Genomic DNA, 26,803 nt, shown 5'->3' with positions numbered 1-26,803 from the left:
TCAGTGGCATGCCTGGAGAGGACGTGGAAGCTCCATGCTCCTTCCTCCATACTTCACCCTATGCGTCTCTTCGTCTGTATCTTTTGTGATATCCTTTATAATAAACCAATAAACTTACCTAAGTGTTTCCCTGAGTTCTACGAGCTGCTCTAGCAAATTAAAAAGGGGGTCATGGGAACCTCAACTTGAAGCTGGTCAGAAGTTCTGAAGGCTTGGACTTGAGAATGTTGTCTAAAGAAAGGGGAAGCAGTCTTGTGGGGCTGAGCCCCCAACCTGTGGGATCTGATGCTATCTCTAGGTAGATAGTGTTGGAAGTGAATTGGAGGACAGCCAGCTGGTGTCTGCTGGACAACTACTTGCTTAGTGTGGGGAGAAACCCTCATGTTTGACCACAGAAGTCTTTTTTTTTTTTTTTTTGAGATAGCATTTCACTTTTGTTGCCCAGGCTGGAGTGCAACGGTGCAATCTCGGCTCACCGAAACCTCTGCCTCCCAAATAGCTGGGATTACAGGCGTGCACCTCCACACCCAACTAATTTTGTATTTTTAGTAGAGACAGGGTTTCTCTGTGTTGGTCAGGCTGGTCTTGAACTCCTGACCTCAGGTGATCTGCCTGCCTCAGCCTCTCAAAGTGCTGGGATTTCAGGTGTGAGCCGCTGCCCTGGCCTAATCACAGGAGTCTTATGATTATTGTTGTTCAGTGAGAGAACACAAAAACACTTTTTTTTTTCCCCTCAGGTTGCTTAGGTAAAAAGATTATAAAGGGATCCCTAATGCCATAAGTTTTGGAACCATGTACAATGGCCGATGCCTGTAATCTCAACACTTTGGGAGGCTGAGGCAGGAGGATCACTTGAGGTCTAGGAGTTCAAGACCAGTGTGAGTACGGTGGCTCATGCCAGCACTTTGGGAGTCCAAGGCAGGTGGATCACTTAAGGTCAAGAGATCAAGACTAGCCTGGCCAACACAGTGAAACCCCCCAACTTTAGTAAAAATATAAAACTAGCTGGACATGGTTGTACACTCCTGTAATTCCAGCTACTTGGGAGGCTGAGGCAGGGAGAATTGCTTGAACTGGGAGGTGGAGGGTACAGTGAGCCAAGATTGCACCACTGTACTCCAGTCTGGGCAACAAGAGTGAACCTCTGTCTCAAAAAAAAGAAAAAAGGCCGGGTGCGGTGGCTCACATCTGTAATCCCAGCACTTTGGGAGGCCGAGGTGGGCAGATCACCTGAGGTCAGGAGTTCGAGACCAGCCTGGCTAACGTGGAGAAACTCATCTCTTTAAAAAAAAAGAAAAAATATATATATGTATGTAAAGTTTTTGGGTCTAAAAAAAAAAAAAAATGCCTGGGCAATGGAAAGACCCCATCTCTACCAAAAAAAAAAAAAAAGTATGGGAATCCTCAGTGATCACACCTATAGATACCAAACCCCCTTCTCCATCATCTGGATTGCCCTGGGAAGGACGAGAGAAGACCATCATCCAAACAAACAGAGTTCAGTTCTTGAACCAGGGTTGATGTTGTTTATTCTCCTGCCACTAAGAGGTACCCCAGAGTTTATAAAGACAGTAGGAATATTTCTGTTCTCTATGTATATTGAACAGTTGTGCACCTAGCAGGGTGCCTGAGTGGGAAGTTAAGTTCATTTTGACGGCTGGAGCTTGTTACAAGTAGTGGAGCCAGGCCTTTGCACATCCATTTTCTTCAGAACCCAGGGAAAACTAGCCCATCTTGTCAGCTCTAGTTTTGCACCTGTTAGTGCTGCTCTCATCCCTCTCTGACAGCAAGAGCTGGCTAATTTGGGATCATCTGTGGCCTGACACTAAGGTATCTAATCACAGGGGCTGTAGAAACAACTACATTAACAAGTCATCCAGCCTTACACCCAGTGTGACAGTTTTTGAACAGATGGCCTCCTTCCTTCCTGTTTACTGACATGCAATGCTCTGAGAAAAAGAATTCAATCCAATTTACAGCAAACACCACATTTCAAGAAAAGGGAAAGAACAGGTGGTGTGTATACCAAGGCCCCACTTGTTCAGGCAACAAGAGGCTGCAGAAAATTGGCTCATCAGGCCGGGCGCGGTGGCTCAAGCCTGTAATCCCAGCACTTTTGGAGGCCGAGGCGGGTGGATCACGAGGTCAAGAGATCAAGACCATCCTGGTCAACATGGTGAAACCCCGTCTCTACTAAAAATACAAAAATTAGCTGGGCATGGTGGCGCGTGCCTGTAATCCCAGCTACTCAGGAGGCTGAGGCAGGAGAATTGCCTGAACCCAGGAGGCGGAGGTTGCGGTGAGCCGAGATCGCGCCATTGCACTCCAGCCTGGGTAACAAGAGCGAAACTCCGTCTCAAAAAAAAAAAAAAAAAAAAAGAAAATTGGCTCATCAATGGCAGTCTATCACGAAGTGACCATCGTATAGTGAGTTTATTTGTTCTCTAAAATAATATGAACATGCACCTTTCCACTACGTGACTTCATGGGTCATGGCCAACATAGAACTTGGATAAGAAATCCTTTGGCCTTGGCTCTTCTGTTTCATGGAAGAACCGCATGATATGTGTCCGCTGCTTCCATACGTTAATCGTTTCTTCCAGTTCCATCTTTCCCTGAAGAGTGAGGAAAGAGGTCATCAGTCAAAGTCGTCAAGTTGAAGGCATATGACACTGAAGGCCAGGATTCTATTCTCTGTTCAGCACGGACTTGCTGAGTGACCTTGGGCAAGTAACTACTCTGTCTGGACAATGAGGTGGTTAGGCTAAATTCTTTCTGAGACCTTTCAAAGATTCTTTAACTCTGTGGTTAACTGGTACCAAGAGGAGAATCCCATGACTACCTAACCTGACTGGCTTAACTTATGCTTCTGCTTATCATTTCTTCTGTTACCGACTGGTTCATGCTGAAGCTCCCATTGATGCTAATGTGACTGGCCAGGGAGACAGAATCAGCCCCAGGATTTGACCCAATTTATACAGGACGTATAACCAGCCAACTACCTCCTCTAGCTGTAAGCTGGCATCCAGAGGAAGTGGTAACTTCCAGGGATAAGGTTCAAGAAGAGTTCAAACTTTCCTCCCTATGTCTTTTTTTGGTTATAAAATGCAAGCCCCAGTGGATGTTCCCTTGATCAATCTTATCTATTTAACCAGGTGATAATCTCCAAATTCAACTATTTCTCTGAAACACAGCAATAATCACTGCTGAACCAGTAACTGCTTTCTAAACTTGGAGACGAGTTCATTTGGAAAGACTAGTTTTGCGGACAAGCTGGCTGATCTTTTAAATTGGTCAGGGAGGGTCAGTTACCTTAATGACCAGAAGATCAACCACTCTGGGGTCTGTGACGTGGGCATTCTTCATAAACATTTCTCTGACTTTATCTCGTCCCTGTTTCACAGTGATGTCCAGCTGGAATTGGTGCACTAGAGAGAAAAACATGATTCAGGGTAGAAATTGTACGGTTAAAACATGTTTTTAAAACCTAGAGTCGGCCAGGCGCGGTGGCTCACACCTGTAATCCCAGCACTTTGGGAGGCCGAGGTGGGCGGATCACGAGGTCAAGAGATCGAGACCATCCTGGTCAACATGGTGAAACCCCATCTCTACTAAAAATACAAAAAATTAGCTGGGCATGGTGGTGCGTGCCTGTAATCCCAGCTACTCAGGAGGCTGAGGCAGGAGAATTGCCTGAACCCGAGAGGCGGAGGTTGCGGTGAGCCGAGATCGTGCCATTGCACTCCAGCCTGGGTAATAAGAGTGAAACTCCGTCTCAAAAAAAAAAAAAAAAGCCTAGAGTCAAAGGATATTCATTGAACACATACAGGTCACCCACCATTCCTTCACTAAAAATTAGCCTGACCCTAGGCTAGGTGACTTGTGATTCATGGCATTTGCTCTCAAGGAACTTTCTATTTTGTTTGGGGAAAAAGACCACTGAATTTGAAGAGGCAGTAAAGCATTGTTCAAGAGTTTGAACAACCTGGGTTCAAATCCCAACTCTGTTAGCTGTATGATCCTCTGTAAGTTAACTTTCTTGTGCCTGAGTGTATTTTTTTTTTTAATTTTTTTTTAGAGACAGGGTCTTGCTCTGTTGCCAAGGCTGGAATGCAGTGGTATGATCAGAGCTCCCTTCAGCCTTGAACTCCTGGGCTCCCGTGATGCTCCTGTCTCTCAGCCCCCCAGCAAGTTGCTAGGATTACATGCGTGAGCCACTGTGCTTGGCTGAGTGTATTTATCAATGAAATGAAGACAATAACAGCACATAGAACTCTGATGGAGATTTCATAAGATAATGCAAAATGCTCACAATAGTGCCTAACATGGCATAAGCTCTCAATAGACATTAGGTTTCTTTTAGTGAGACGGAGTCTTGCTCTGTCATCAGGCTGGAGTGCAGTGGCTCCATCCCTGCTCACGGCAATCTCTGCCTCCCAGGTTCAAGCGATTCTCCTGCCTCAGCCTCCCGAGTAGCTGGGACTATAGGTGCGCGCCACCACACCCAGCTAATTTTTGTAGTAGCATTATTTTTATATGGAACAAAAGAAAACAGGATTGAAATTGATAATGCAAAATGATGTGGCCTAGGCTATTAATTACTATACAAACTTTGCGTTGAGGGAGAACTGCTAGGGGGTTACACAGGTCAGGGAGGCTTCAATCCAACAAGCAGTTAATACCATCGTAGGTTACTTGGTGGAAGCAAAGTTTATGATGTAGCTCCACTTGTCTAGGTGTTACATTCTGACTGGAGAGACAGCCAGCTAGGACAATAACCATAAAATCATAATATTCAACAACCCCTGATTAAGCTGCTAAAATAATGGCAAAGACGCAGTGACCTGGAACTTCGGATGAGGCGTAAGGATGTCTTTTGAAAATTAGGTTTTAGGCTGGGTGAGGTGGCTCACACCTGTAATCCTAGCACTTTGGGAGGCCGAGGTGAGTGGATTACCTGAGGTTAGGAGTTCAAGACTAGCCTGGCGAACGTGGTGAAACCCTGTCTCTACTGAAAATACCAAAATTAGCCGGGAGTGTTGGTGCACATCTGTAATCCCTATAAATAACAAAAATAACAACAAAAACAATGGCCGCAGCTAACATTTAATGAGAGTTAAATATGCACCAAGCCCTGTTCTAAGCGTGCTCTCGCTATATAAATATATATATATATATATATATTTTTTTTTTTTTTTTTTGAGACTGAGTCTCACTCTTTGCCCAGGCTGGCATGCAGTGGCACAGACTCAGCTCTGCAACCTCTGTCTCCCAGGTTCAAGCGATTCTCCTGCCTCAACCTCCTGAGTAGCTGGGATTACAGGCGCATGCCACCACGCCCAGCTAATTTTTTGTATTTTTAGTAGAGGCAGGTTTCACCATGTTGGTCAGGCTAGTCTTGAACTCCTGACCTTGTGATCTGCCCGCCTTGGCCTCCCAAAGCGCTGGGATTACAGATGTGAGCCACCATGCCGGCCAGCACTCTAGATATTTTAACTTAATACAGTAACTTTCTGAAGAGGGCACTATTATTCCCATTTTAAAGATGAGGAAACTGAGGAACAGATTAAATAACCGACCCATGGTCACACATCTGGTTTTTGAGGGCAGCACCTGGAGAAAAATCCATGCTCCTAACCACCACATTCTACGGCTTTTCACACACACACACAGGGACTTGATGGCTCTGAGGAGTGCCACCATGCTCCAGCTCACTCCAAAACACCTCTTTCTCAGACTAGCATGACAAGCCATGTGAAAACACACCAAGTCAGGCCGGGTGCAGTGGCTCATGCCTGGGGCCCAACACGGTGAAACCCTGTCTCTACTAAAAATACAAAAATTAGCTGGACATGGTGGTGCACACCTGTAGTCTCACCTACAGAGGCTTTGGCAGGAGAGCTGCTTGAACCCAGGAGGCGGACGTTGCAGTGAGCAGAAATCGGGCCACTAGACTCCAGCCTGGGCAGCAGAGCAAGACTCAAAATAAATAAAACACATCAAGTCGGCTGGGCACGGTGGCTCACGCCAGTAATCCCAGCATTTTGGGAGGCAGAGGCGGGCGGATCACAAGGTCTAGAGATTGAGACCATCCTGGCCAACATGGCGAAACTCCGTCTCTACAAAAAAAAGAAAAAAAAAAATTAGGGCCGGGCGCGGTGGCTCACGTCTGTAATCCTAGCACTTTAGGAGGCCGAGGTGGGTGGATCACCTGAGGTCAGGAGTTCAAGACCAGCCTGGCCATCATGGTGAAACCCCATCTTAAAAAAAAAAAAAAATTAGCTGGCCGTTGTGGCGAGCGCCTGTAGTCTCAAGCTACTCGGGAGTCTGAGGCAGGAGAATTGCATGAACCCGGAAGGCGGAGGTTGCAGTGAGCCAAGATCATGCCACTGCACTCCAGTCTGGACAAGAGCAAGACTTGGTCTCCAAAAACAAACGAACAACAACAACAACAACAACAATCATCAAATCAAATAAAGAAAATAACAAAATACTGACAGTCCTTGACATTTGTACTGCCCTTGACAGTTCAGACGGAATTTTCCCCAACCCTTCTTTCATCCAGTACAGTGGGCAGCACTGAGAAGGATACCGAGGTAGGAAAACACCCTTTGCACTCTGGGAGCCTATACACAAATGCTTCAGACTAACAGGCTGGTTCTGCCACCTGAGGGAGGGGTTAGCAGGGAGCAGGCCAGCAGGAGGGAGGAGGAAGAATTCAAGGAATACTAGAGGCAGGTAGAGTTTGGGAGCAAGGTTTGGGAAACTGGAGGGAAGTGAGGCCATTTCGGCTGGAAGGACTGGAAAAGGGACTCTTGCGAAAGTCACCTCCCTTCTGTGTTCAGTTCATTTTTCTGTGAGGGGAGTGGGAAATGGATGACCGCTGAGATCCTATGGCCACTTTGCTTATAAAACCTAACGGTGACGGGTAAGGTGGCTCAGGTCTGTAATCCCAGCACTTTCGGAGGCCAAGGCGGGCAGATCACCTGAGGTCAGGAGTTCGAGACCAGCCTGGCCAACACGATGAAACCCCTTCTCTACTAAAAATACAAAAATCAGCCCGGTGTGCTGGCGCACGCCTGTAGTCCCAGATACTCGAGAGGTTGAGGCAGGATAATCTCTTGAACTCAGGAGGTGGAGGCTGCAGTGAGCCGAGATCGTGCCACTGCGCTCCAGCCTCGGCGACAGAGTGAGACTCACTTCCAAAAACAAAAAAATCTAACGGGCATCTGTAATCATACTCTGCAACTCTAGACTTTGGGTTCCAGGTACACCAGTGGCTCGGTCTGGGCCCAGGGCACACCACTTCGCCTCTCCGTGCCTCCGCTGCCTCACCTACAAAATAACTGTCAGTAACAGTCCTCGTCCTCCCGCCCAGCGGCTCGGTAACATCTACGGGGGACAAAAGAAACCAAAGCTCCGAAGGCGCCGTACGGATGCTAGGTCCGTCCCAAGGTAGGCTCGGGTGACCCTCTTCCCCTAAAGCACCCGCAGTCGCTTCTCCTCAGTTCGGCCCGTGAGAAATCCTGGCCCGGGTGGCTACGACCTTGAGCGGCGGCCTCCGGATCCCCACGTGCGCCGCTACCTCTCACCAGTGTGTGGCACCTCCCGATACCAGGCGCGGTAGAGCTCGCGCACTCTTCGCTTGGCCTCGTTCACGTCCCGACTGAAAATGGGCTTCACAGAGGTGCTGGCGGTAGTCGCAGCTCGGCGGATGCCGATCCCCGCCATCTTGCCAAAACATCCACTCCACAACTCCACCCCTTCGCGAGCAGCGCGTGCGGCCCGGGGGCGAAAGTCTCTTCTCTTTGGCTAAGGAGAGACGCCCCGCCTCTATGCTGGGTGGGCGGGAGGATGACTCTAAGGCTCTCCGATTGGCTAGGAAGCCTCTCTCTTAGGTGGGCGAGTGGTGGGGCTGCGCATGCGCATCTACTGAAGCGCCGCTTGGCCGTTGGGCCGCCCACCTGTTGCTCTGACGTGCCGGCGCCGCCGCAAGGTGGTTGCTGGGTGTGCCGCTGGCGCTGGCGCTGGCGCTGGGTGAGCGGAGCGGCTGCGGGGCTTCTCTCGGCGTCCGGGTGTCCAGCTTCCCACAGCGCGTCCTGGTAGCGTCCGTGGGCGCCCAGGCCTCGAAGAACCTCCTCGAGGCGGGCACCTGAGGTGGCGGCTGAGGCAGATAATGGCGCCTGGGCTGCGGTGGCGCTGGCCCTGTCGCCTGGAGGCTTTCTCCAGGGCCAGGATATACTTACTTTTTTGTAAACCAACTCTTCCTTAGCGCAGAAGAGGCGTCAAAGCTCTGGCGCGTCTCCAGAGCCCCGGGAGGAAGGCTGTAACGGCAGCCCCATCGTAGGCAGGGACATTCGCATCCCGAGCCCTGGATCGCTGAAAACCAGTCCAGAGTTCGGAAGCTGGAATGAACCTTAGAGTGTCGGTTCTGGGTTTTCTTCGCTGGCGTTTTCCCGCTGACGTTATGTAAACATCAAGAGGAGCCTAGAAGTGTAAAGGAAAAAAGGACAGCTAACCACAGGGCAGACCGTGGGCAAGATACCTTCGTGTTCTCCGCTCTCATAGGTCAGGTAGGTACCGTCAGCGTCCCCGTTTGACAAGTGAGGAAACTGAGGTGGCCCAGAGTCCAGGTCACTGGACAGATCCCCCCAACTGCAACCCCAACCCCCCCACCCCGACTCCTGCCTAAGAGTCTCGGTTTTTTTCTGAAGGTGCAATTGACAGGAGCCTGTGAGTATTGGGGAAGGGGCCAGGGGCCAGGGCTGAGCTTACCCTGCATCTAGTCCAAACTTTCCCATTTTGAAGGGTTAAAAAACCAGATGTACTTTTTAGTTCCTTATTATCTTCTAAAATGTATGTATATTCAAGTGAGCTATACAAAAGAAAGCACGTAACATGTAAATTTAAAAGCATAATGGTAAAATGGAACCTCAGTACCAACTTAAGAAGCTGTAACAGTAAAGGTTTACATAAAGTGTCCTTAGTAGCCAGTGTTCTCTAGTTCTTTAGGTACATTAACTTGTCTAAGCCTCCCAACAACCAGTGAGATAAGTGTTGATCCTTTTTTTTTTTTGAGACAGTCTTGCTCTGTTGCCCAGGCTGGAGCGCAATGGCGCCATCTCGGCTCACTGCAACCTCCGCCTCCCAGGTTCAAGCGATTTTCCTGCCTCAGCCTCCCGAATCGCTGGGATTACAGGTGCGCACCACCATGCCCCGCTAATTTTTGTATTTTAGTAAAGACAGGTGACCTCTAGTAGAGGTAGTTTGTATTTTAGTAGAAAAGGGTGACCTCAAGTGATATGCCCGCCTCAGCCTACCAAAGGGCTGGGATTACAGGCGTGAGCCACTGCCCCCAGCCGATATACCCATTTTATAGATGAGAAAACTGAGGCACAAAAAGACTAAAAGTCGGTTTTCTGACTCTCACACCACCTATACCATGATATCTATCTGTGTGATTCTAACCCCTCTATGCGCCTGCCTCCTTCAGAAGTACCCACTATCCTAATAAATTAATTCTGTTTAACATTCTTTTTCACTGGGGAAAAAAAAATGGGATGCAGTGGTTCACACCTGTAATCCCAGCATTTTGGGAGGCCAAGGCGGGTGGATCACCTGAGCTCAGGAGTTCCAGTCCAGTGTGGCCAACATGGTGAAACCTCATCTCTACTAAAGATACAAAAATTGGCGTGGTGGCAGGCACCTGTAATCCCACCTACTTGGGAGGCTGAGGCGGGAGAATCACTTGAGCCTGGGAGGTGGAGGTTGCAGTGAGCTGAAACTGCACCACTGCACTCCAGTCTGGGCGACAGAGTGAGACCCTGTCTCAAAAAAAAAAGAAAAAGGAAATAGTAGAAAAGACCTCTAAACTCACAAACTGGGAGACAATTTTTGCAAATCACATATTCCATACGAGACTTGTATCTAGGAGATATAAAACTCTTACAGCTCAATAATAAAAAGACAAATAGCCAAATTAAAAAATGGGCAAGGGTGACAACACCAAATGCTGGTGAGGATGTGAAGCAATGGGAACTCTTTTCACTGGTGGGAATGCAAAATGGTACAGCAACTTTGGAAGACAATTTGGCTTTCTTACAAAACTAAACATACTCCTATGATAAGATCCAGCCATTGCATGCCTTAGTGTTTACCCAAATGAGCTGAAAACTTATGTCCACACAGAAACCTGCACATGGATGTTTATAGCAGCTTTATTTGTAATTGCCAAAGCTTGAAAGCAACCAAGATGTCCTACAGCAGGTGAATGGATAAACTGGCATATCCAGACATGCACTGTATTCAGCACTAGAAAGAAATGTGCTGTTAAGCCATGAAAAGGCGTGGAGAAACTTTAAATGCATTACTAAGTGAAAGAAGCCAATCTGAAAAAGCTACATACTGTCTGATTCCAACTATATTACATTCTGGAAAAGGCAAAACTATGGAGACAGTAAAAATATCTTTGGTTGTCAGGGGCTGGGAGTGGGGAGAAATGCACAGAGAATTTTTCAGGTAGTGAAATTACACTGGATGAGTGGTGGATACATGTTATTACACATTTGTCAAATCCAGCAGGATGTATGGCACCAGGAGTAAAACCTAATGTAAACTGTGGGCTATGGGGTATAATGGTGTGTGATGTAGCTTCATTGCTTGTAACAAATGTAACTTCTGGTGCCTGATGTTGACGATGGGGGAGGCTATGAGTGTGTGTGGGATAGGGGAACTTTGTATTTTCTGTTGAGTTTTGCTGTGAACCCAAAACTGCTCTTAAAGATGAAATTTTTATTTTAATGGGCTAAGTATTTGAATTTTTCCAAAGAGGATACACAAATGACTGATAAGTACATGAAAAGACATTCAGCATCATGAGTCATTAGGGAAATACAAATCAAAGCCATAATGAGATACCATTTTTCACCCAGAAGAATGGCTAGAATAAGAAAGACACACACAGCCAGGCATGGTGGCTCACACCTGGGCATGGTGGTACATGCCCAGTTACTGGGGAGGCTGAGGCAGGAGGATTGCTTGACTTGGGAGGCAGAGGTTGCCATGAGTTGAGATCACGCCACTGCACTCCAGTCTGGGCGACAGAGTGAGACTCCATTTCAAAAAAAAAATAGACACAAGTTAGTGTTGGCAAGGATGTAGAGAAATTAGAACTTTCATGCTTTGCTGGTGGGAATGTAAAATGGTGTCTGGCAATTTCTTAAACAGTTAAATGTAGCCAGGAGTGGTGGTACACACCTGTAGGAGGCTGAGGCAGAAGCAGTGCTTGAGGTTAGGAGTTTGAGACCAGACTGGGCAAAATAGTGAGACTCTATTAAAAAAAAAATTAAAGGTAGACTTACTATATGATCCAACAATTCCACTCCTAGGTATCTACCCCAAAGAAATTTTTGTCCACACAAAGACTTGTATGCAGATGTTCATAGCAGCATTATTTACAATAGCCAAAAACTAAAAACACCCAAATGGCTATCAGTTGATAAGTAGATAAACAGAATGTGGTCTATCAGCCAGGCATGCTGGCTCATTCCTGTAATCTCAGGATTGCTTGAGGCCAGGAGTTTGAGAACAGCCTGAGCAACATAGGCCGCATCTCTACAACAATTTGTTTAAAATAGCTGAGCATGATGATATGTGTCCGTGTAGTTCCAGCTACTCAGGAGGCTGAAGTAGGAGGATTGCTTGAAGCCAGCAGTTCAGGGCTGCCATAAACTATGATCCTAGCACTGTACTCCAATCTGCGTGACAAAAAATAAAAATAAAACACAACAAAATATGGTGATACAGTTTGGATATTTGTCCCCTCCACAATCTCATGTCGAAATTTCATCCCTGGTGTTAGAGTTGAAGCCTGGTGGGAGGTGATTGGGTCATGGAGGCAGATCCCTCATGAATGGCTTAGCACCACCCCCTTGGTGATGAGTGAGTTCATGTGCAGTCTGGTTGTTCAAAGGTGTGTGGCATCTACCCCCTTACTTTCTCGCTCCTGCTGTCACCATGTGACATCCCTGCTCCCCCTTTTCTTCTGCTGTGATTGGAAGCTTCCTGAGGACCTCACCAGGAGCGGATGCTGGAGCCATGCTTGCACAGCCTGCCGAACTCTGAGCCAATTAAACCTCTTTTTTTATTTTTTATTTTTATTTTTTTAAGTCTTGCTCTATTGCCCAGGCTGGAGTGCAATGGCATGATCTTGGCTCACTACAACCTCCACCTCCCGGGTTTAAGTGATTCTCCTGTCTCAGCCTCCCGAGTAGCTGGGATTACAGGCGCCCACCACTACACCTGGCTAATTTTTGTATTTTTAGTAGAGATGGGGTTTCACCATGTTGGTCAGGCTGATCTCGAACACCTGACCTCCAGTGATCCACCCACCTCAGCCTCCCAAAGTGCTAGGATTACAGGCATGAGCCACCGCACCCTGCCTAAACCTCTTTTCTTTGTGAATCACCCAGCCTCAGGTATTTATAGCAGTGCAAGAAGGGCCTAATACATGTGGTGTCTCCATATAATGGATACTCTTCATCAATGATGAACCCTGAAAAACACTAAATGAAAAAAGCTAAACACAGATAGCACATATTGTAGTATTCTGTTTTTGTAAAGGATTCCAGAAAAGAAAAATCTGTAGTGACAGAGGTAGATGAATGGTTATCAGATGCCGAGAGTGAAAATGGGGAGTGAATGTGAAAGGCACAAGGTTTCCTTTTTTGGGGGGATGGTGGAGACAAAGGAGTCTCACTCTGTCGCCCAGGCTAGAGTGCAGTCGTGCAATCTTGGCTCACTGCAACCTCTGCCTCCTGGGTTCAAGTGATTCTCATGCCTCAGCCTCCCAAGTAGCTGGGATTACAGGCATGCACCATCATGCCTGGCTAATTTTTGTATTTTTAGTAGAGACAGGGTTTCGCTATGTTGGCCGGAATGGTTTCAAACTCCTGACCTCAGGTGATTCGACTGTCTCAGCCTCCTAAAGTGCTGGGATTACAAGTGTGAGCCACGTGCCCGGCCTCAATGTTTCTTTTAAGGCTGATGGGAATTTTTAAAAATTAGTTTGTGGTGATAGCATACAACTTTTAAAATATACGAAAATTCATTGAGTTGTACACTTAAAATGGGTGAATGACATATTTTACGGCATGTAAATTATATCACAGTAAAGCCATTTGGGAGGCGTCTTGTTCTGTGGCCCAGGCTGGAGTGCAGTGACACGATCTTGGCTCACAGCAGCCTCCCCTTGAGATCCTTCCACCTCAGCCTCCCAAGTAGCTGGGACTAAAGGCTATAGGGACTCCCAAGTAGCTGGGACTATAGGGACCACCATGTCCAGCTAATTTTTTTTGTATTATTTTGTAGAGACTGGGTCTCACCATGTTGCCTAGGCAGGTCTTGAACTCCTGGGTAAATTAACCAATCCTCCCACCTCGGCCTCCCAAAGTGTTGAGATTACAGGCGTGAGCCACCTTGCTCTGCCATTTCTATAATTTTAACATTTCAAGAATATGATATAAATGAAATCATACACCATATGACCTTTTGGCTAGGCTTTTTTTTTTTCCCCTCAATATCAGTTTCTTGAGATTCATCAAGCTTGTTACATGTATAAATACTTATTCCTTTTTATATCTGAGTAGTAGTCCATGGTATGGATGCATTACAGGTTGTTGAACCATTCACCCCTTGAAGAACACATGGGTTGTTTTGGTTTTTGGCTATTACATATCAAACTACTGTAAACATTTGTGTATGGCTTTTGTGTCAACATAAAGTCTTCATTTCTCTGTATAATTCCCCAAGAGTGCAATGGGTCATATGGTTATTGTATATTTAGTTATTTAAGATACTGCCAAATTAGGCCGGGTGCAGTGGCTCCCGCCTATAATTCTATCATTTTGAGAGTCCAAGGTGGGCAGATCATGAGGTCAGGAGTTCAAGACCAGCCTGGCCAACATGGTGAAACCTTGTCTGTACTAAAAATACAAAAATTAGCCAGGCATGCTGGCGTGTGCCTGTAATCCTGGTTATTTGGGAAGCTGAGGCAGGAGAATTGCTTGAACCCAGGAGGCGGAGGTTGCAGTGCGCTGAGATCCTACCACTGCACTCCAGCCTGGGGTGACAGAGCAAGACTCCATCTTGGGGGCAGGTGAGGGGGGAAGAAAAAAAGGAACTGCCAAATTGTTTTTCAGAATAACTGTATCATTTTACATTCTCATTGGCAGTTTATGAGTGATCCGGTTTCTCCACATCCTCTTCTGCATTTGGTGTAACAACTTTTTACCTTTAGCCATTTGGGTAATGTAGAGGGATCTCCCATTGGAGTTTGAGTTTGCATTTCCTTAATGGCTAGTTATATTGAACATTCTTTCATAAGTTTATTTCCAATCTGTGTATTCTCTTTAGTGAAGTGCTTTTTTATGTCTTTTGCACATTGTTTATTTAGATTGTTTACTTTTGAGTTTTGGGAGTTCCTTATATATTCTAGATCCTTTGTTAGATAAGTAGTTTGCAAATATTTTCTCCCACTCTATGCCTTTTCATCCTCTGGACAGGGTCTTTTCACAGAGCAAAAGTGCTTAGTTTTGATGAAATCCATTTTTTAAAATTTTTCCTGTCATGGATTGTGCTTTTGGTGTCAAGACTAACAATGCTTTGTGTAGCTCTCAGTCTAGACGATTTTCTCCTTCATGGTTGATAATTTACATTTAAGTTCATGGTCTTTTTTTTTTTTTGGCGGGGTGGGGAGACAGAGTCTCACTCCCTCACCCAGGCTGGAGTGCAGTGGTGTAATCTTGACTCACTACAACCTCTGCCTCCCAAGTTCAAGCAATTCTAGTGCCTCATCCTCCCAAGTAGCCAAAATTATAGGTGCACACCATCACACCCAGCTAATTTTTGTATTTTTGTTGGAGACGGGGTTTCACCATGTTGGCCAGGCCAGTCTGGAACTCCTGACCTCAAGTGATTTGCCCGCCATAACCTCTCAAAGTGCTGGAATTATAGGCATGAGCCACCGCACTGGCTCATAATTTTTGTGTATAATGTGAGAGTTAGTTCAAGGTTCATTTTCTTGCTTATGAATATCTGATTACTCCAGAACCATTTGTTAAAAAGCCATTTTCCCTCCATTGAATGCATCAGCACCTTTATTAAAAAAAAAAAAAAAAAAAGGGCATATTAGTTGATGACAGATTCTCTTAGTTTTCCTTCCTTTGAGAATTTTCCAATTTCCCCCAGCATTCTTGAAGGACATTTTCATTGGATATGGGATTCTGGGTTCATAGTTCTTTTAAACACTTGAAAAATGTTGTGTCACTTCTTTCTGGCTTCTATTGTCTCTGATGAGAAATCAGCTGTCATTCACATTTTTTTTTTTCTATGTAAGTAACATTGTTTTCTTCTGGCTGTTTTCAAAAAAACTTTTTGTTTTCATAAGTCTGACTATAATGTGTCTTGGTATGAACTTCAGGTTTGACCTGATTGGAATTCTCTAAGCCTCTTTATTTTTATTTATTTTATTTTTTTGAGACAGACTCTTACTCTGTCACCCAGGCTGGAGCACAGTGGCAGGATATCGGCTCACTGCAACCTCTGTCTCCCAGGTTTAAGCGATTCTCCTGTCTCAGCCTCCCAAGTAGCTGGGACTACAGGCATGCACCACCACGCCCAGCTAATTTTTGTGTTTTTAGTAGAGACAGGTTTCACCATGTTGGCCAGGATGGTCTCAATCTCTTGACTTCATGATCTGCCCGCCTCGGCCTCCTGAAGTGCTGGGATTACAAGCATTAGCCACCGCACCCGGCCAGAATCTATTGTTTTATACATTTTGCCAAATAGGAAAGTTTTCTTTGATGATTTGTTCATTTGTTTGTTTGTTTATTTGAGACAGGGTCTTGCTCTGTTACCCAGGCTGGAATAGAGTGGCACAATCATGGCCCACTGCAACCTAGACCTTCTGGGCTCAAGTGTCACTCTCACCTCAGCTCCCAGAGTAGCTGGGACCACAGCTGTGCATCACCACACTCAGTTAATTTTTGTATTTTTTTGTAGAGATGGCATCTCACTATGTTGTCCAGGCTGGTCTCAAACTCCTGGGCTCGAGAAATCCTCCTCCTTCTGCCTCCCAAAATGCTGGGATTACAGGCATGAGCTATCACACCCCACTCTGATCTTTTATTAATAGTGTCACAGGTCCCTGAGGCTGTATTTACTGTTTTGTCCATCTGTCCATCTTTCCTTCCCTCCTTCCCTTCTGCCCTCCCTCCCTCCTTCTTTCCCTTTCTTTCTGCTTCCAAAAAAAAAAAAAAAAAAAAAAGACTCCATCTCAAAGGATAAAAATAAAAAATAAGTGATTGAGGGCAGACATTTTTTGCCTTAAGACATTTCTGGCTTGGTGTGGTGGCTCACACCTGTAATGCCAACACTTTGGGAGGCCAAGGTGGGCAGATCACCTGAGGTCAGGACTTTGAGACCAGCCTGGCCAACATGGTGAAACCCAGTCTCTACTAAAAATATAAAAATTAGCCAGGTATGGTGGCGGACACCTGTAATCTTAGCTACTTAGGACGTAGGTAGGAGAATGTCTTGAACCTGTGAGGCGGAGGTTGCAGTGAGCTGAGATTGCACCATTGTACTCCAGCCTGAGTGACAAGAGTGCAACTCTGTCTCAAAAATAATAGTAATAATAAATAAATAAATTTAAGACATTCCTGAACTTAGGAGCAAAGCATTTAATATTTTACTATTGAGTATACGTTGCTAGCTATAGGTTTTTTGTAGATGCCTTTAGCAGACTGAAAATGTTTCCATGAACTCCTAGTTTGCTGGAAATTTTTTTTCCTTTCAGGAACAGATGTTGATTTTGTGAAATATATTTTATGCATTTGTTGAGATAATCATGTAGTTTTTCTTCAGTCTGTTAACGTGGTAAATTTCATTTATTGGTTTTTAAATTTGAACCAACCTTGCATTCCTCGAAGTAAATGCCATTGATAATGTTGTATATATTTACATATTATTTTCAATGTGATAAGATTTTGTTAATACTTGGATCTGTGTTTATGAGGTCCATCTATCTCATTTCTTACGTCTGGTAATAATTGTTTTATATACTGAGAACTTCAGTGTTAAGGTGCATATGTATTTGGAATTGTGATATTTTCCTGTTGGACTAATTTTTTTTATCATTATATAATGTCCCTTTTTGTATTATTATTATTATTTTTTAGACGGAGTCTGGCACTGTCGCCCAGGCTGTAGCGCAGTGGCGCAATCTCAGCTTACTGCAATCTCCACCTCCTGGGTTCAAGCAATTCTCCTGCCTTAGCCTTCTGAATAGCTGAGACTGCAGGTGTGCACCACCACACCCTGCTAATTTTTTTGTGTTTTAGGAGAGATGCGGTTTCACCATGTTGGCCAGGATGGTCTTGATCTCTTGATCTCATGATCTGCCCGCCTCAGCCTCCCAAAGTGCTGGGATTACAGGCATGAGCCACCGTGCCTGGCCCTTTTTTTCTTTTTTAACTGTTATTGCTTTAAAGTCTGTTTGGGTGACATAAGAATAGCTACTCTTGCTCACTTTGGTTTCTATTTGCATGGAATATCTTTTTCTACCCCTTTACCTTAAGTTTATATGAGTTGTTATGCATTTGGCGAGTCTCTTGAAGACAGCAGATACTTGGTTGGTGAATTTTGTCCATTCTGCCATTCTGTATCTTTTAAGTGGAGCATTTAGGCCATTTACATTCAATGTTAGTATTGAGATGTGAGATACTGTTTTATTCATGGTGATAGTTGTTGCCTGAATACCTTGGCTTTTTAAAAATTGTGTTATTGTTTTATAGGCCTTGTGAGATATATACTTAAAGGAGATTCTATTTTTGTTTCAAGATTTAGAACTCTTTTTGGCATTCCTTGTAGTTCTGGCTTGGTAGTGACAGATTCTCTCAGCATTTGTTTGTCTGAAAAAGACTTTATCTCTCCTTCATTTATGAAGCTTTTTTTTGCTGGATACAAAATTCTTGGTTGGCAATCATTTTGTTTGAGGAGGCTAAAGATTGGACCCCAATCCCTTCTGGCTTATAGGATTTCTGCTGGGAAATCTGCTGTTAATCTGATAGGTTTTCCTTTATAGGTTCCCTGATGCTTTTGCTTCATCCCTCTTAAGATCCTTCGCTTCATCTTGACTTTAGATAACCTGATGACTGTGTGCCTTTGTGTGCCTGACTTGTGATCTTTTTGCAATGAATTTTTTAGGTGTTCTTTGAGCTTCATGTATTTGGATGTCTAAATCTCTGGCAAGGCCAAGGAACTTTGCCTTGATTATTTCCTCAAATAAGCTTTCAAAACGTTTAGGTTTGTCTTCTTCCTCAGGAACACCAGTTGTTTTTAGGTTTGGCTGTTTAACATAACCCCAAATTTCTTGGAGGCTTTGTTCATTTTTTTAATTTGTCTTTGTCTGGTTGAGTTACTTTAAATGCTTTGTCTTCAGGCTCTGAAGTTCTTTCTTCTACTTGTTGTAGTCAATTGTTGACACTTTCCAGTGCATTTTGTATTTCTCTAAGTGTGTCTTCCATTTCCAGAAATTGATTGTTTTTTCTTTATAATATCTATTTCTCTGGATAATTTTTCATCCATAGCCTGTATTTTTTGTTGTTGTTTCTAGCTTTTTGTTTTTTGGTTTTTTTGAGACAGGGTCTCACTTTGTCGCCCAGACTAGAGTGCAGTGGTGCAATCTCAGCTCACTGCAATTTCTGCTTCCTGGGTTCAAGCAGTCCTCCTGCCTCAGCCTCCCGAGTAGCTGGGATTACAGGCGCATACCACCGTGCCTGGCTAATTTTTGTATTTTTAGTAGAGATGGGGTTTCACTTTGTTGACCATGCTGGTCTCAAACTCTTGACCTTAAGTGATCTTCCCACCTCAGACTTCCAAAGTGCTGGGTTTACAGGTGTGAGCCACCTCGCCTGACAAATCCAAAGCCTGTATTAATTTTTAAATTTCTTTATGTTAGTTTTCACCTTTCTCTGGTATCTCCTTGAGTAGTTTAATAATCTACCTTCTGAATTTTTTATCTGGCAATTCAGAGATTTCTTCTTGATTTGGATTTATTGCTGGGAGCTAGTATGGTCTTTTGGGGGTGTTATAGAACCTTGTTTTATCATATTACAAATTACTTTTCTTATTTCTTCTCATTTGTGTAGACTATTTCAGGGGAAAAATCTGGAACTCAAGGGCTGCTGTTCAGATTCTTTTGTCCCACAGAGTGATTCCTTCATGTGATGGGCTCCCCCTTCCCCTAGGAATGGAACTTCCGGGGAGCCAGACTGCAGTGATTGCCATTGCTCTTCTGGGTCCAGCCACTCAGTGGGGCTACCAGGTTCCAGGCTGGTGCTGGGGAATGTCTGCAAAGAGTCCTGTGATGTGATCCATCTTCACCTGCTCTGGTGGAGTTGGGAGGGGAGTAAAGTAGACTGTGAGTGTGAGGGTCCTTGCTTGTAGTTTTGTTTAGTGTGCTGGCTTTCTCAAATGCTGGTTGTGCTAGCAGTGAAGTTGTCACGTGGACAGACTCAGGACCGCTGGTTAGCCAGGGTGTTGCAGGCAGTGGAATTAGCTGTTGTATTCTTCTTCCTTGGAGCAGGGTTATTCTGTAGTGAGTTGCTATAATTCCCTGACTTGGTTGACCTCCAGCCAGGAGGTGGTGCTTTCTTTTTTTTATGAAGACGGGGTTTCACCATGTTGGTCAGGCTGGTCTTGAACTCCTGACCTCAGGTGATCCGCCCGCCTTGGCCTCCAAAGTGCTTGGATTACAGGCGTGGGCCACCATGCCCAGCCGAGGTGGTGCTTTCAAGAGAGCACCAGCTGCAATCCGAGAAGGGGGATATAAGCTTGCCCTGAGTTGGCCAGGATAAGTATTCAGGTTTCTCAGGTGATGACCATAAAGCTCCCAAGAGTTTATGGCTTTTGGATCAGTTACCAGGACCGGTAGAGAAATACCATCAGGTGGGGGCAGGGTTAGGCAAGTCTGAGTTCAGACTCCTTTCCAGGAATCTTTCTGTTACTGATTTCTAATTTTTTTTCTTTTATTTATTTATTTATTTATTTATTTATTTATTTATTTATTTAAAAGATGGAGTTTTGCTCTTGTTGCCCAGGCTGGAGTGCAGTGGCGCGATCTCGGCTCACTGCAACCTCCGCCTCCTGGGTTCAAGCAATTCTCCTGCCTCGGCCTCCTGAGTAGCTGGGATTACAGGCACGTGCCACCACACCCAACTATGATTTCTAATTTTTAATGCCACAGTAGTTGAAGGACATACTTGAAATAAATTTAAAATCTATTGAGATTTGTTTTGTGGTCCAGAATCTGGCCTATCTTGGCGAATGTTTTATGTGTATGTGAGACTGAGGCATCCATCCCTCAGTTTCAACCACCCATAGATTTGTAATTATTATTGTTACATTTACAGAAATTTGGAGGAAGGTAGAAGTTACTGTCTTGAACCATAAGATGTCTGTTTGAAGTCTTCAAGCTCCTCAAGGGTAAGCTCTATGTTTTGTTAACCTTTGATCCTCTCAGCATAATGCTTGGTCTAAAATGGAAGCTCAGCAGACACTGGTTGAACGAGTGAATGAATGAATGGATGACATTCAGTTGTTAGGCTGTGTTCTGGTTTTTGATTTAGAAAATATGCTTACTGTGTTACGCAATAAGATTGAGTTTTGGCTGGGTGCAGTGGCTTACTCCTGTAATCTCAATACTCTGGGAGGCCGAGGTGGGTGGATCACTTGAGGCTAGGAGTTTAAGACCAGCCTGGCCAACATGATGAGACCCTGTCTCTACTGAAAATACAAAAAATTAGGCATGGTAATACGTACTTATAACCCCAGCTACTCGGGAGGCTGAGGCACGAGAATCTCTTGAACCTGTGAGGCAGACGTTGCCTGGAGTGCCACTGTACTCCAGCCTGCGCAACAGATCAAGACTCTGTCTCAAAAAAAAAAAAAAAAGACTGAGTCTTACACACCTTTGTGTCTTTGTGTCTCTATGGGACTTCACACAGAGCTTGGCACATTGTGGCTGCTCAGTTAGCACTGTTTGTGCTGCATTGAACCAACCAGATATGTACAAAGGGGCTGCCTCTCACTACTGGGGATTTAAAGCCACCCTGAGGCATTTGACAAGCTGTTCTGGCCAAGGTTGAAGAGGTTGTCCCATCATAAAGCCCCCTAAGACATGATGTCACACATAGACACCATTCTCCCTGCAAAGTGGGGGGGCCTGTGCACTGGACTCCCAGACTTAGCTGGGCTCCAGTGCTCTTCTCGGGTTTGGTCCTAGAGCCCAAGAGGAGGTGGATAAGCTACCTGACACTGATATGGTAAAAGGATTATCTGCAAATCACTAGCTTCATCAAGGTTGGCCTCTTTGGTAAGCAGGCCTAAAAGGCTGCACTCAGTAAACCACCCAAGCAGATGAATATTTTTTTACCCCAAGCCTACCTTTTCTGCATCCTTTCCTATTTGGCATGCCCTTCTGCTTCTCTCCTCTCCTTTAGGACTCATTCCTCTCCTTTCCTCCTCTAAACCTCCTCCCAGAAAAAAACCTGATAACTTCACTCACACCGAGTTATAGATAACTAACAAAGCTTACTATTAAATATATTGCTAGCAGGGTTCTGAGTCAGGTACAGCAACTTTTCAACTCTGATCAGGTCTTGAAGTGCTAGGATGAGCCACAGTCATGTAATCATTCATTCATTTGGTTACTGAGCTCTTGCTGTGTCCCATGCATGAGGGCAGCTACTGGGGGTTTGACAGTGGGTGGGCCTAAAGTGGTCTCTCAGTCAGGAGACGGTACAGTACCCTAAGAGCACTGAAGAGGGCTACCTCACGTGAACTCAGGTAGTCGGGGAAGCCTTCCTGAAAGCCATGGAGAAGCACATTCTAGGTAGAGAACAGCATGTGCAAAGGCCTAGAAGTGAGAGCATCTGAGGTGAAAGTTCAGTCTCTGTTGTCAGCAGCAGGACATGGAGCAACACTGACATTGAGATTTAGGTAGAGGGAGACAGAGAATGAGAGGGGGAGAGAAGCAGACAGACAGAAGACAGGGACAGGTAGGAGGAAAACCAGAGCATGAAAGAGAAAGAGAGGAGTGGGAGGTAGTAGGTAAACCAGAGCATGAGAGGTCAAGCAGCCAGGAGGGAAGGTGAGGTTGTTAAAGAAAAGGTCAGCTGGGTTTGGTGACTAGGAGTGGATTGGTGACCTCAGTGAGAGGGGTTTCAGAGGCTTATGGGGACAGAAACAGGTTGCAGTGGGTTGTGGAGTGCGGGAGAGGTAGAAAGCAGGAAACACACCCCCTGCTGACGCCACTCTCGAGGAGACTGGTGTTAAGTGTAGGGGTCAGTTAGGACAGTAACTGGAGAAAGAATACGGCTTCAAGGGAGCAAGGCTTTTTTCTTTTTTCTTTTTTTTTTGAGATGAAGTTTTGCTCTTATTGCCCTTGGAGTGCAGTGGCGTGATCTCGGCTCACTGCAAACTCCACCTCCCAGGTTCAAGCGATTCTCCTCCCTCAGCCTCCTGAGTAGCTGGGATTACAGGCATGCACCACCACGCCCGGATACTTTTGTATTTTTAGTAGAGACAGGGTTTCTCCATGTTGGTCAGGCTGGTCTTGAACTCCTGACCTCAGGTGATCTGCCCGCGTTGTCCTCCCAAAGTGCTGGGATTACAGATGTGAGCCACTGCACCCAGCTGGCTTTTTTCTTTTCAATGGAAGAGATCAGCAATGTGTTTAGATGCTGATGGAAGGAGCCAGAAGAAAAGCAGAATATTGAGGTGAGACAGGAGATCCCCAAATGTCCAGGTGAGAAGACCAGATGAAATCGGGTACAGGAGCAGGGCTAGCCTCAAAGAGGCGAGGGCAGCCTCCTCCCCTCCTCCCCTCCTTCCCTGGCCAAGGCACGCCCTGGCCCGTGGCTTCCTGTCATAGGCCTAGGAGAAGCCAGTGAATGGATGGGTTTGGTGGCATAAAGTCGAAATGCCCATCTGATGGTGCCTGTGTTCTCTGCTGAAAATGAGGAAGACAGAGGTGGAGTTAGAGGTTAAAGAGAGAATCTAAGAGCTGGGCACTGTGTCCCACTCCTTTAATCCCAACGCTTCAGGAAGCCAACGCAGGAAGATCGGTAGAGCCCAGGAGTTCAAGACCAGCCTGGGCAACATAGTGAGACTCTGTCTCTAAAAAAATAAAAATAAAAAACTAGCTGGGCATGGTGGTGTGTGCCTGTGGTCCCAGCTATTCAGGAAACTGAGGTAGGAAGATCACTTGAGTGTGGGATGTTGAGGCTGCAGTGAGCAGTGATCACACCACTCCACTCTAGCCTGAGTGACATAGCAAGACCCTATCTCAAAAAAAAAAAAAAAAAAAAAAAAAAATAGTCCTGGGCATGGTGGCTCACGCCTGTAATCCCAGCACTTTGGGAGGCCGAAGCGGGTGGATCACCTGAGGTCAGGAGTTCAAGTTCAGCCTGGCCAACATAGTGAAACCCTGTCTCTACTGAAAATACAAAAACTGGCTGGGTGTGGTGGTGTGCATGCCTGTAGTCCCAGGTACTTGGGAAGCTGAGGCACGAGAATCACTTGAATCTAGGAGGCAGAGGTTTCAGTGAACTGAGATCAGGCCATTGCACTCCAGCCTGCATGACAGAGTGAGACCCTCTCTCAAAAAAAAAAGAGAATTTAAAATGGTTCCTGTGGAGAATGGGAAACAGAGACTGCCAGGCTGCAAGCAGGGGCCCCTCTCACATGAGAGACCTGGACTTTACAATGGATGTTAGTCTTGGTGGGATTTTGACACTCATGGTGGAGTTTCAGGCAGAGAAGGTATTTTGAGGAGGCTAGAAAGTCTCCCCCAGTTCCCCAGAGTTATTTTTTAAATGCTGCCTAAACCAGAAAACAAAGTGTTGGTAGTTTTTAACCATTATTATTCACTGTAATAATTAGCCACCTAAACCTGTGGACATTTTCACCAAATGATCAATAAAGTGATGCCTTTTTCCTGAATCCTGTCTCACCCCTTTTTTTCATCTTGTTTCACTGGGACTTACTTCTCCAGCTCTGAGGACATTGAAACCAGCATTTGTTTGGGGGCACAATGGTCTTGGGAGAAGTTCCTGAGCATTTTCCAAGCTCCTTGTGTCACCAAGCTCCTCCTGCTGTCACCAGCAGGCCATGCTCTGGGGATGGCGGTTCTTGCCATTGCCCCAACGGCCTTGGGCCTGTTGCCATCCCTGCCAGTCACAGAGCAAGGATGCATTGACTGTTGTCCATTTTTTCTTCCTAGACTGAAAATGGCATTTGGTCTATGCTGCCAGAAAGCGAGGTAAAGTTTCTGTGGGGCCTGTTACCATGCCCTGAATGACAAGGAGGGGGACCTCCACTTGGGCCTAAGAGGAAGGGAGAATAGGGCTCTCTACCCCTTTCCTGACTGGTGTAGTGTCTCCCTGGCTTGGGGTCAGGATGAAAGAGCAAGTGTTGGGGCAGCAGGAGTTCAAGGGGGAGGGCCTGTTCTGGCAGAGGGCCTGTGTGTGTGCATGTCTGCGTGTGTGTGCATGTGTATATGTCTGTGTGTATTGTGTCTCTGTACGTGTGTGTCTCTGTACATGTGCATGTCTGGGTGTGTGCATGTGTGTGTTTGCATCTGTGTGTGTGTGCGTATGCCTTCCTGTGCCTGTGTGTCTATGTGTGCATGTGCACGTCTGTGTCTGTGTGTGTATGTGTATGCATGTGTGTGTGTATATGTGTGTGTGTGTACATGTGCATGTGTACAGACAGGAAGCCACTATCATGGCAGTGCCAAGATGCCCTGTTTGTCCCAAGGGAGGTGCCCCAGAAGAGGAGAAAGGGTCACGGGATATTGTCTTTTTTTTTCTTTTTTTTTTTGAGATGGAGTCTTGCTCTGTCACCAGGCTGGAGTGCAGTGGCGTGATCTCAGCTCACTACAACATGCGTCTCTTGGGTTCAAGCGATTCTCCTGCCTCAGCCTCCCAAATACCTGAGACTACAGCTGTGCACCACCACGCCCAGCTATTTTTTTTAGTTTTAGTAGAGATGGGGTTTTACCACGGTGGCCAGGATGGTCTGGCTCTCTTGACTTCGTGATCTCGAGGTCTGCCTTGGCCTCCCAAAGTGCTGGGATTACAGGCATGTGCCACCGCACCTGGCCAGAATATTATCTTTAATCTGGGTTGTGGGACCTATCACTACAGAGTAAGAAGGGCTTTGGAGAGGGATACAGGGAAAAGAGCTCTTCCAACTCTGAATGCCCGAAGAGCCTCCCCGTGGGGCTGCCAGCAGTCAGGTGGAGACTCAGGGGCCGCCTGCCCCTGCTGGGCTGAGACTGGCTCTCCTGCCCTTGTTACACGGCCCCTTTCACCGCCAGTGGAAACCTGCCTCACGCTGCCCTGTCCCAGGCCCCATTGACTCCACAAACGCCGGGCCTCGCCCATGTTCTGGCAGCAGGCCTTTAGGGGCAGGGCCTGCTGTGTGCCAGGCGAGCTGAGCGGTTGCTTCCTGTACACCACCACCCTTGATGTCCTCGCCCTGCCTGAGCTCATGCTGGGACAGCCTCAAGTCCTGTCTCTCCTGCCATCCAGCCCAGGGCACATGGCTGGTATCGGGTATGGCCAGGCCATGGCAGGTTGGCCAGAGGGGCTCCAAGCCCACGCCAGGCCATGGCCTCTGGAAGCTGCCCCCACGAGCAGCGTGTTCACATCAGGAAGTGCCCGCTTCTCCCACCTGGGCTCCCGTTTCTTTGCAAGGGCCAAGGGGAACAGACAGGTCCTAGAGGCTGCTCGGCTCACAGGAAGCTCAGTCCAAGCTGCAGCGCACCTCGGCCCCGCACTGGGAATCCAGGGACAGGGGGCATCTAACCGGCCGTGGGCAAACAAAAACTTCCCCGATCTGAGCTATTCTCCTCCTCTATGAAACGGGATGTCTCGGGGAATCAGGAGCCCGAGGTCTCCCAGACATTCTGAGACCCTCAAGGGAGCTCCGCGTGGGATTGCCTATGTGCAGAATGGGCGGGAAAGGGAGCATCTGCCAGTCCTGGGACCGCGCTTCCTGCAGGAGAAGCCGCGCTGCCAGGAGCGGGACGGGGCGGGGTTGTCCAAGTTTCCCCTCCCGAGCCCCCGACTGGAGGCCGCCGGCGCGGGAACCCCGGCTGCGGCCTGGACTCGGCTGCCCGCCGCTCCCGCCCCTGACCCGGTAACCGAGTCCCAAGTGCTGCCCCGGGCCGCCCCCTCGTATATCCGGTCCACGGCTCCGGCCTCAGTTTCCCTCTGTCCTGCGGCGCTGTCGGAGTCGCACCCGTGCGGGCCCCACTTCCCGCTGCCCACTCTGGGTCCCGTCCTCACTCACCGGCGGCGAGGGCACGCTCTGGGAAGGGCACTGCCGGGCAGAAGTTAGCCAGGCCGCTGTCCCGGGGCTCGCCCCGCTCCTTTTTCAGCTATTCACAGAATATGTTATCAATTTTCTGTCACTCTCTCTCCCTGGAGAAACGAATATTATTTTGATTCTACAGAGAAAATAAAAGAGGTATCCTGAAAAATAAAAAGGGATTTGAGTTTTTTTCTTTCTGTGTAAGAATTCAGACATTAGCAGCGCTGAATCTTATCAGATCAATTCCCTGCAGAAGGCTAAAGCCTGCAGTGGTCCAGGATCCGTAAACTCTACAGATGTGGGAAAAGAATGATAAAGGGAAGCTACTAAATATTCCTTTACTAAACCGTGCATGCAAAGCATG

The 26,803-nt window shown here is 46.5% G+C and overlaps 1 protein-coding gene and 1 long non-coding RNA gene across 3 annotated transcripts; one reads left to right on the top strand and one right to left on the bottom strand.

Moving 5' to 3' along the window:
- Positions 1-1,512: 1,512 nt before the first annotated feature.
- On the bottom strand, positions 1,513-7,794 carry LOC135271272 (NADH dehydrogenase [ubiquinone] 1 alpha subcomplex subunit 6). The gene is made up of 3 exons (XM_064368181.1): positions 7,593-7,794; positions 3,313-3,428; positions 1,513-2,615 (listed from the first exon to the last, which is right to left on the bottom strand). Exons 1-3 carry the CDS (start codon positions 7,729-7,731, stop codon positions 2,484-2,486), a joined length of 387 nt encoding a protein of 128 aa, XP_064224251.1. The 5' UTR covers positions 7,732-7,794; the 3' UTR covers positions 1,513-2,483.
- Positions 7,795-8,069: 275 nt separating this feature from the next.
- On the top strand, positions 8,070-26,189 carry LOC135271274 (uncharacterized). Of its 2 annotated transcripts, none has more exons than XR_010339400.1 (3): positions 8,070-8,573; positions 20,472-20,544; positions 24,344-26,189. It is a non-coding gene; the product is annotated as an uncharacterized LOC135271274 (long non-coding RNA). The 2 variants fall into 2 exon arrangements; XR_010339399.1 differs by having other exon boundaries at positions 8,077-8,573; positions 20,472-24,382; positions 24,969-26,184.
- The last annotated feature ends 614 nt before the right edge of the window (positions 26,190-26,803 follow it).

Source organism: Aotus nancymaae, unplaced genomic scaffold (assembly GCF_030222135.1).
Source record: "Aotus nancymaae isolate 86718 unplaced genomic scaffold, 86718_ANA_hifiasm-v0.15.2.pri h1tg000076l, whole genome shotgun sequence".
Taxonomy (NCBI): Eukaryota; Metazoa; Chordata; class Mammalia; order Primates; family Aotidae; genus Aotus; species Aotus nancymaae.
This window is presented reverse-complemented; position numbering and strand designations above follow the sequence as displayed.

Bases quoted from the DNA above. Each gene is read 5' to 3' on its own strand.
- LOC135271272 (XM_064368181.1), bottom strand. From the start codon at position 7,731: ATGGCGGGGATCGGCATCCGCCGAGCTGCGACTACCGCCAGCACCTCT. The intron at 3,429-7,592 runs GTGAGAGGTAGC...TTTTCTCTCTAG, and splicing joins TCGGGAGGTGCCACACACTG to TGCACCAATTCCAGCTGGAC. The intron at 2,616-3,312 runs GTAACTGACCCT...CTCACTCTTCAG, and splicing joins TTGATCTTCTGGTCATTAAG to GGAAAGATGGAACTGGAAGA.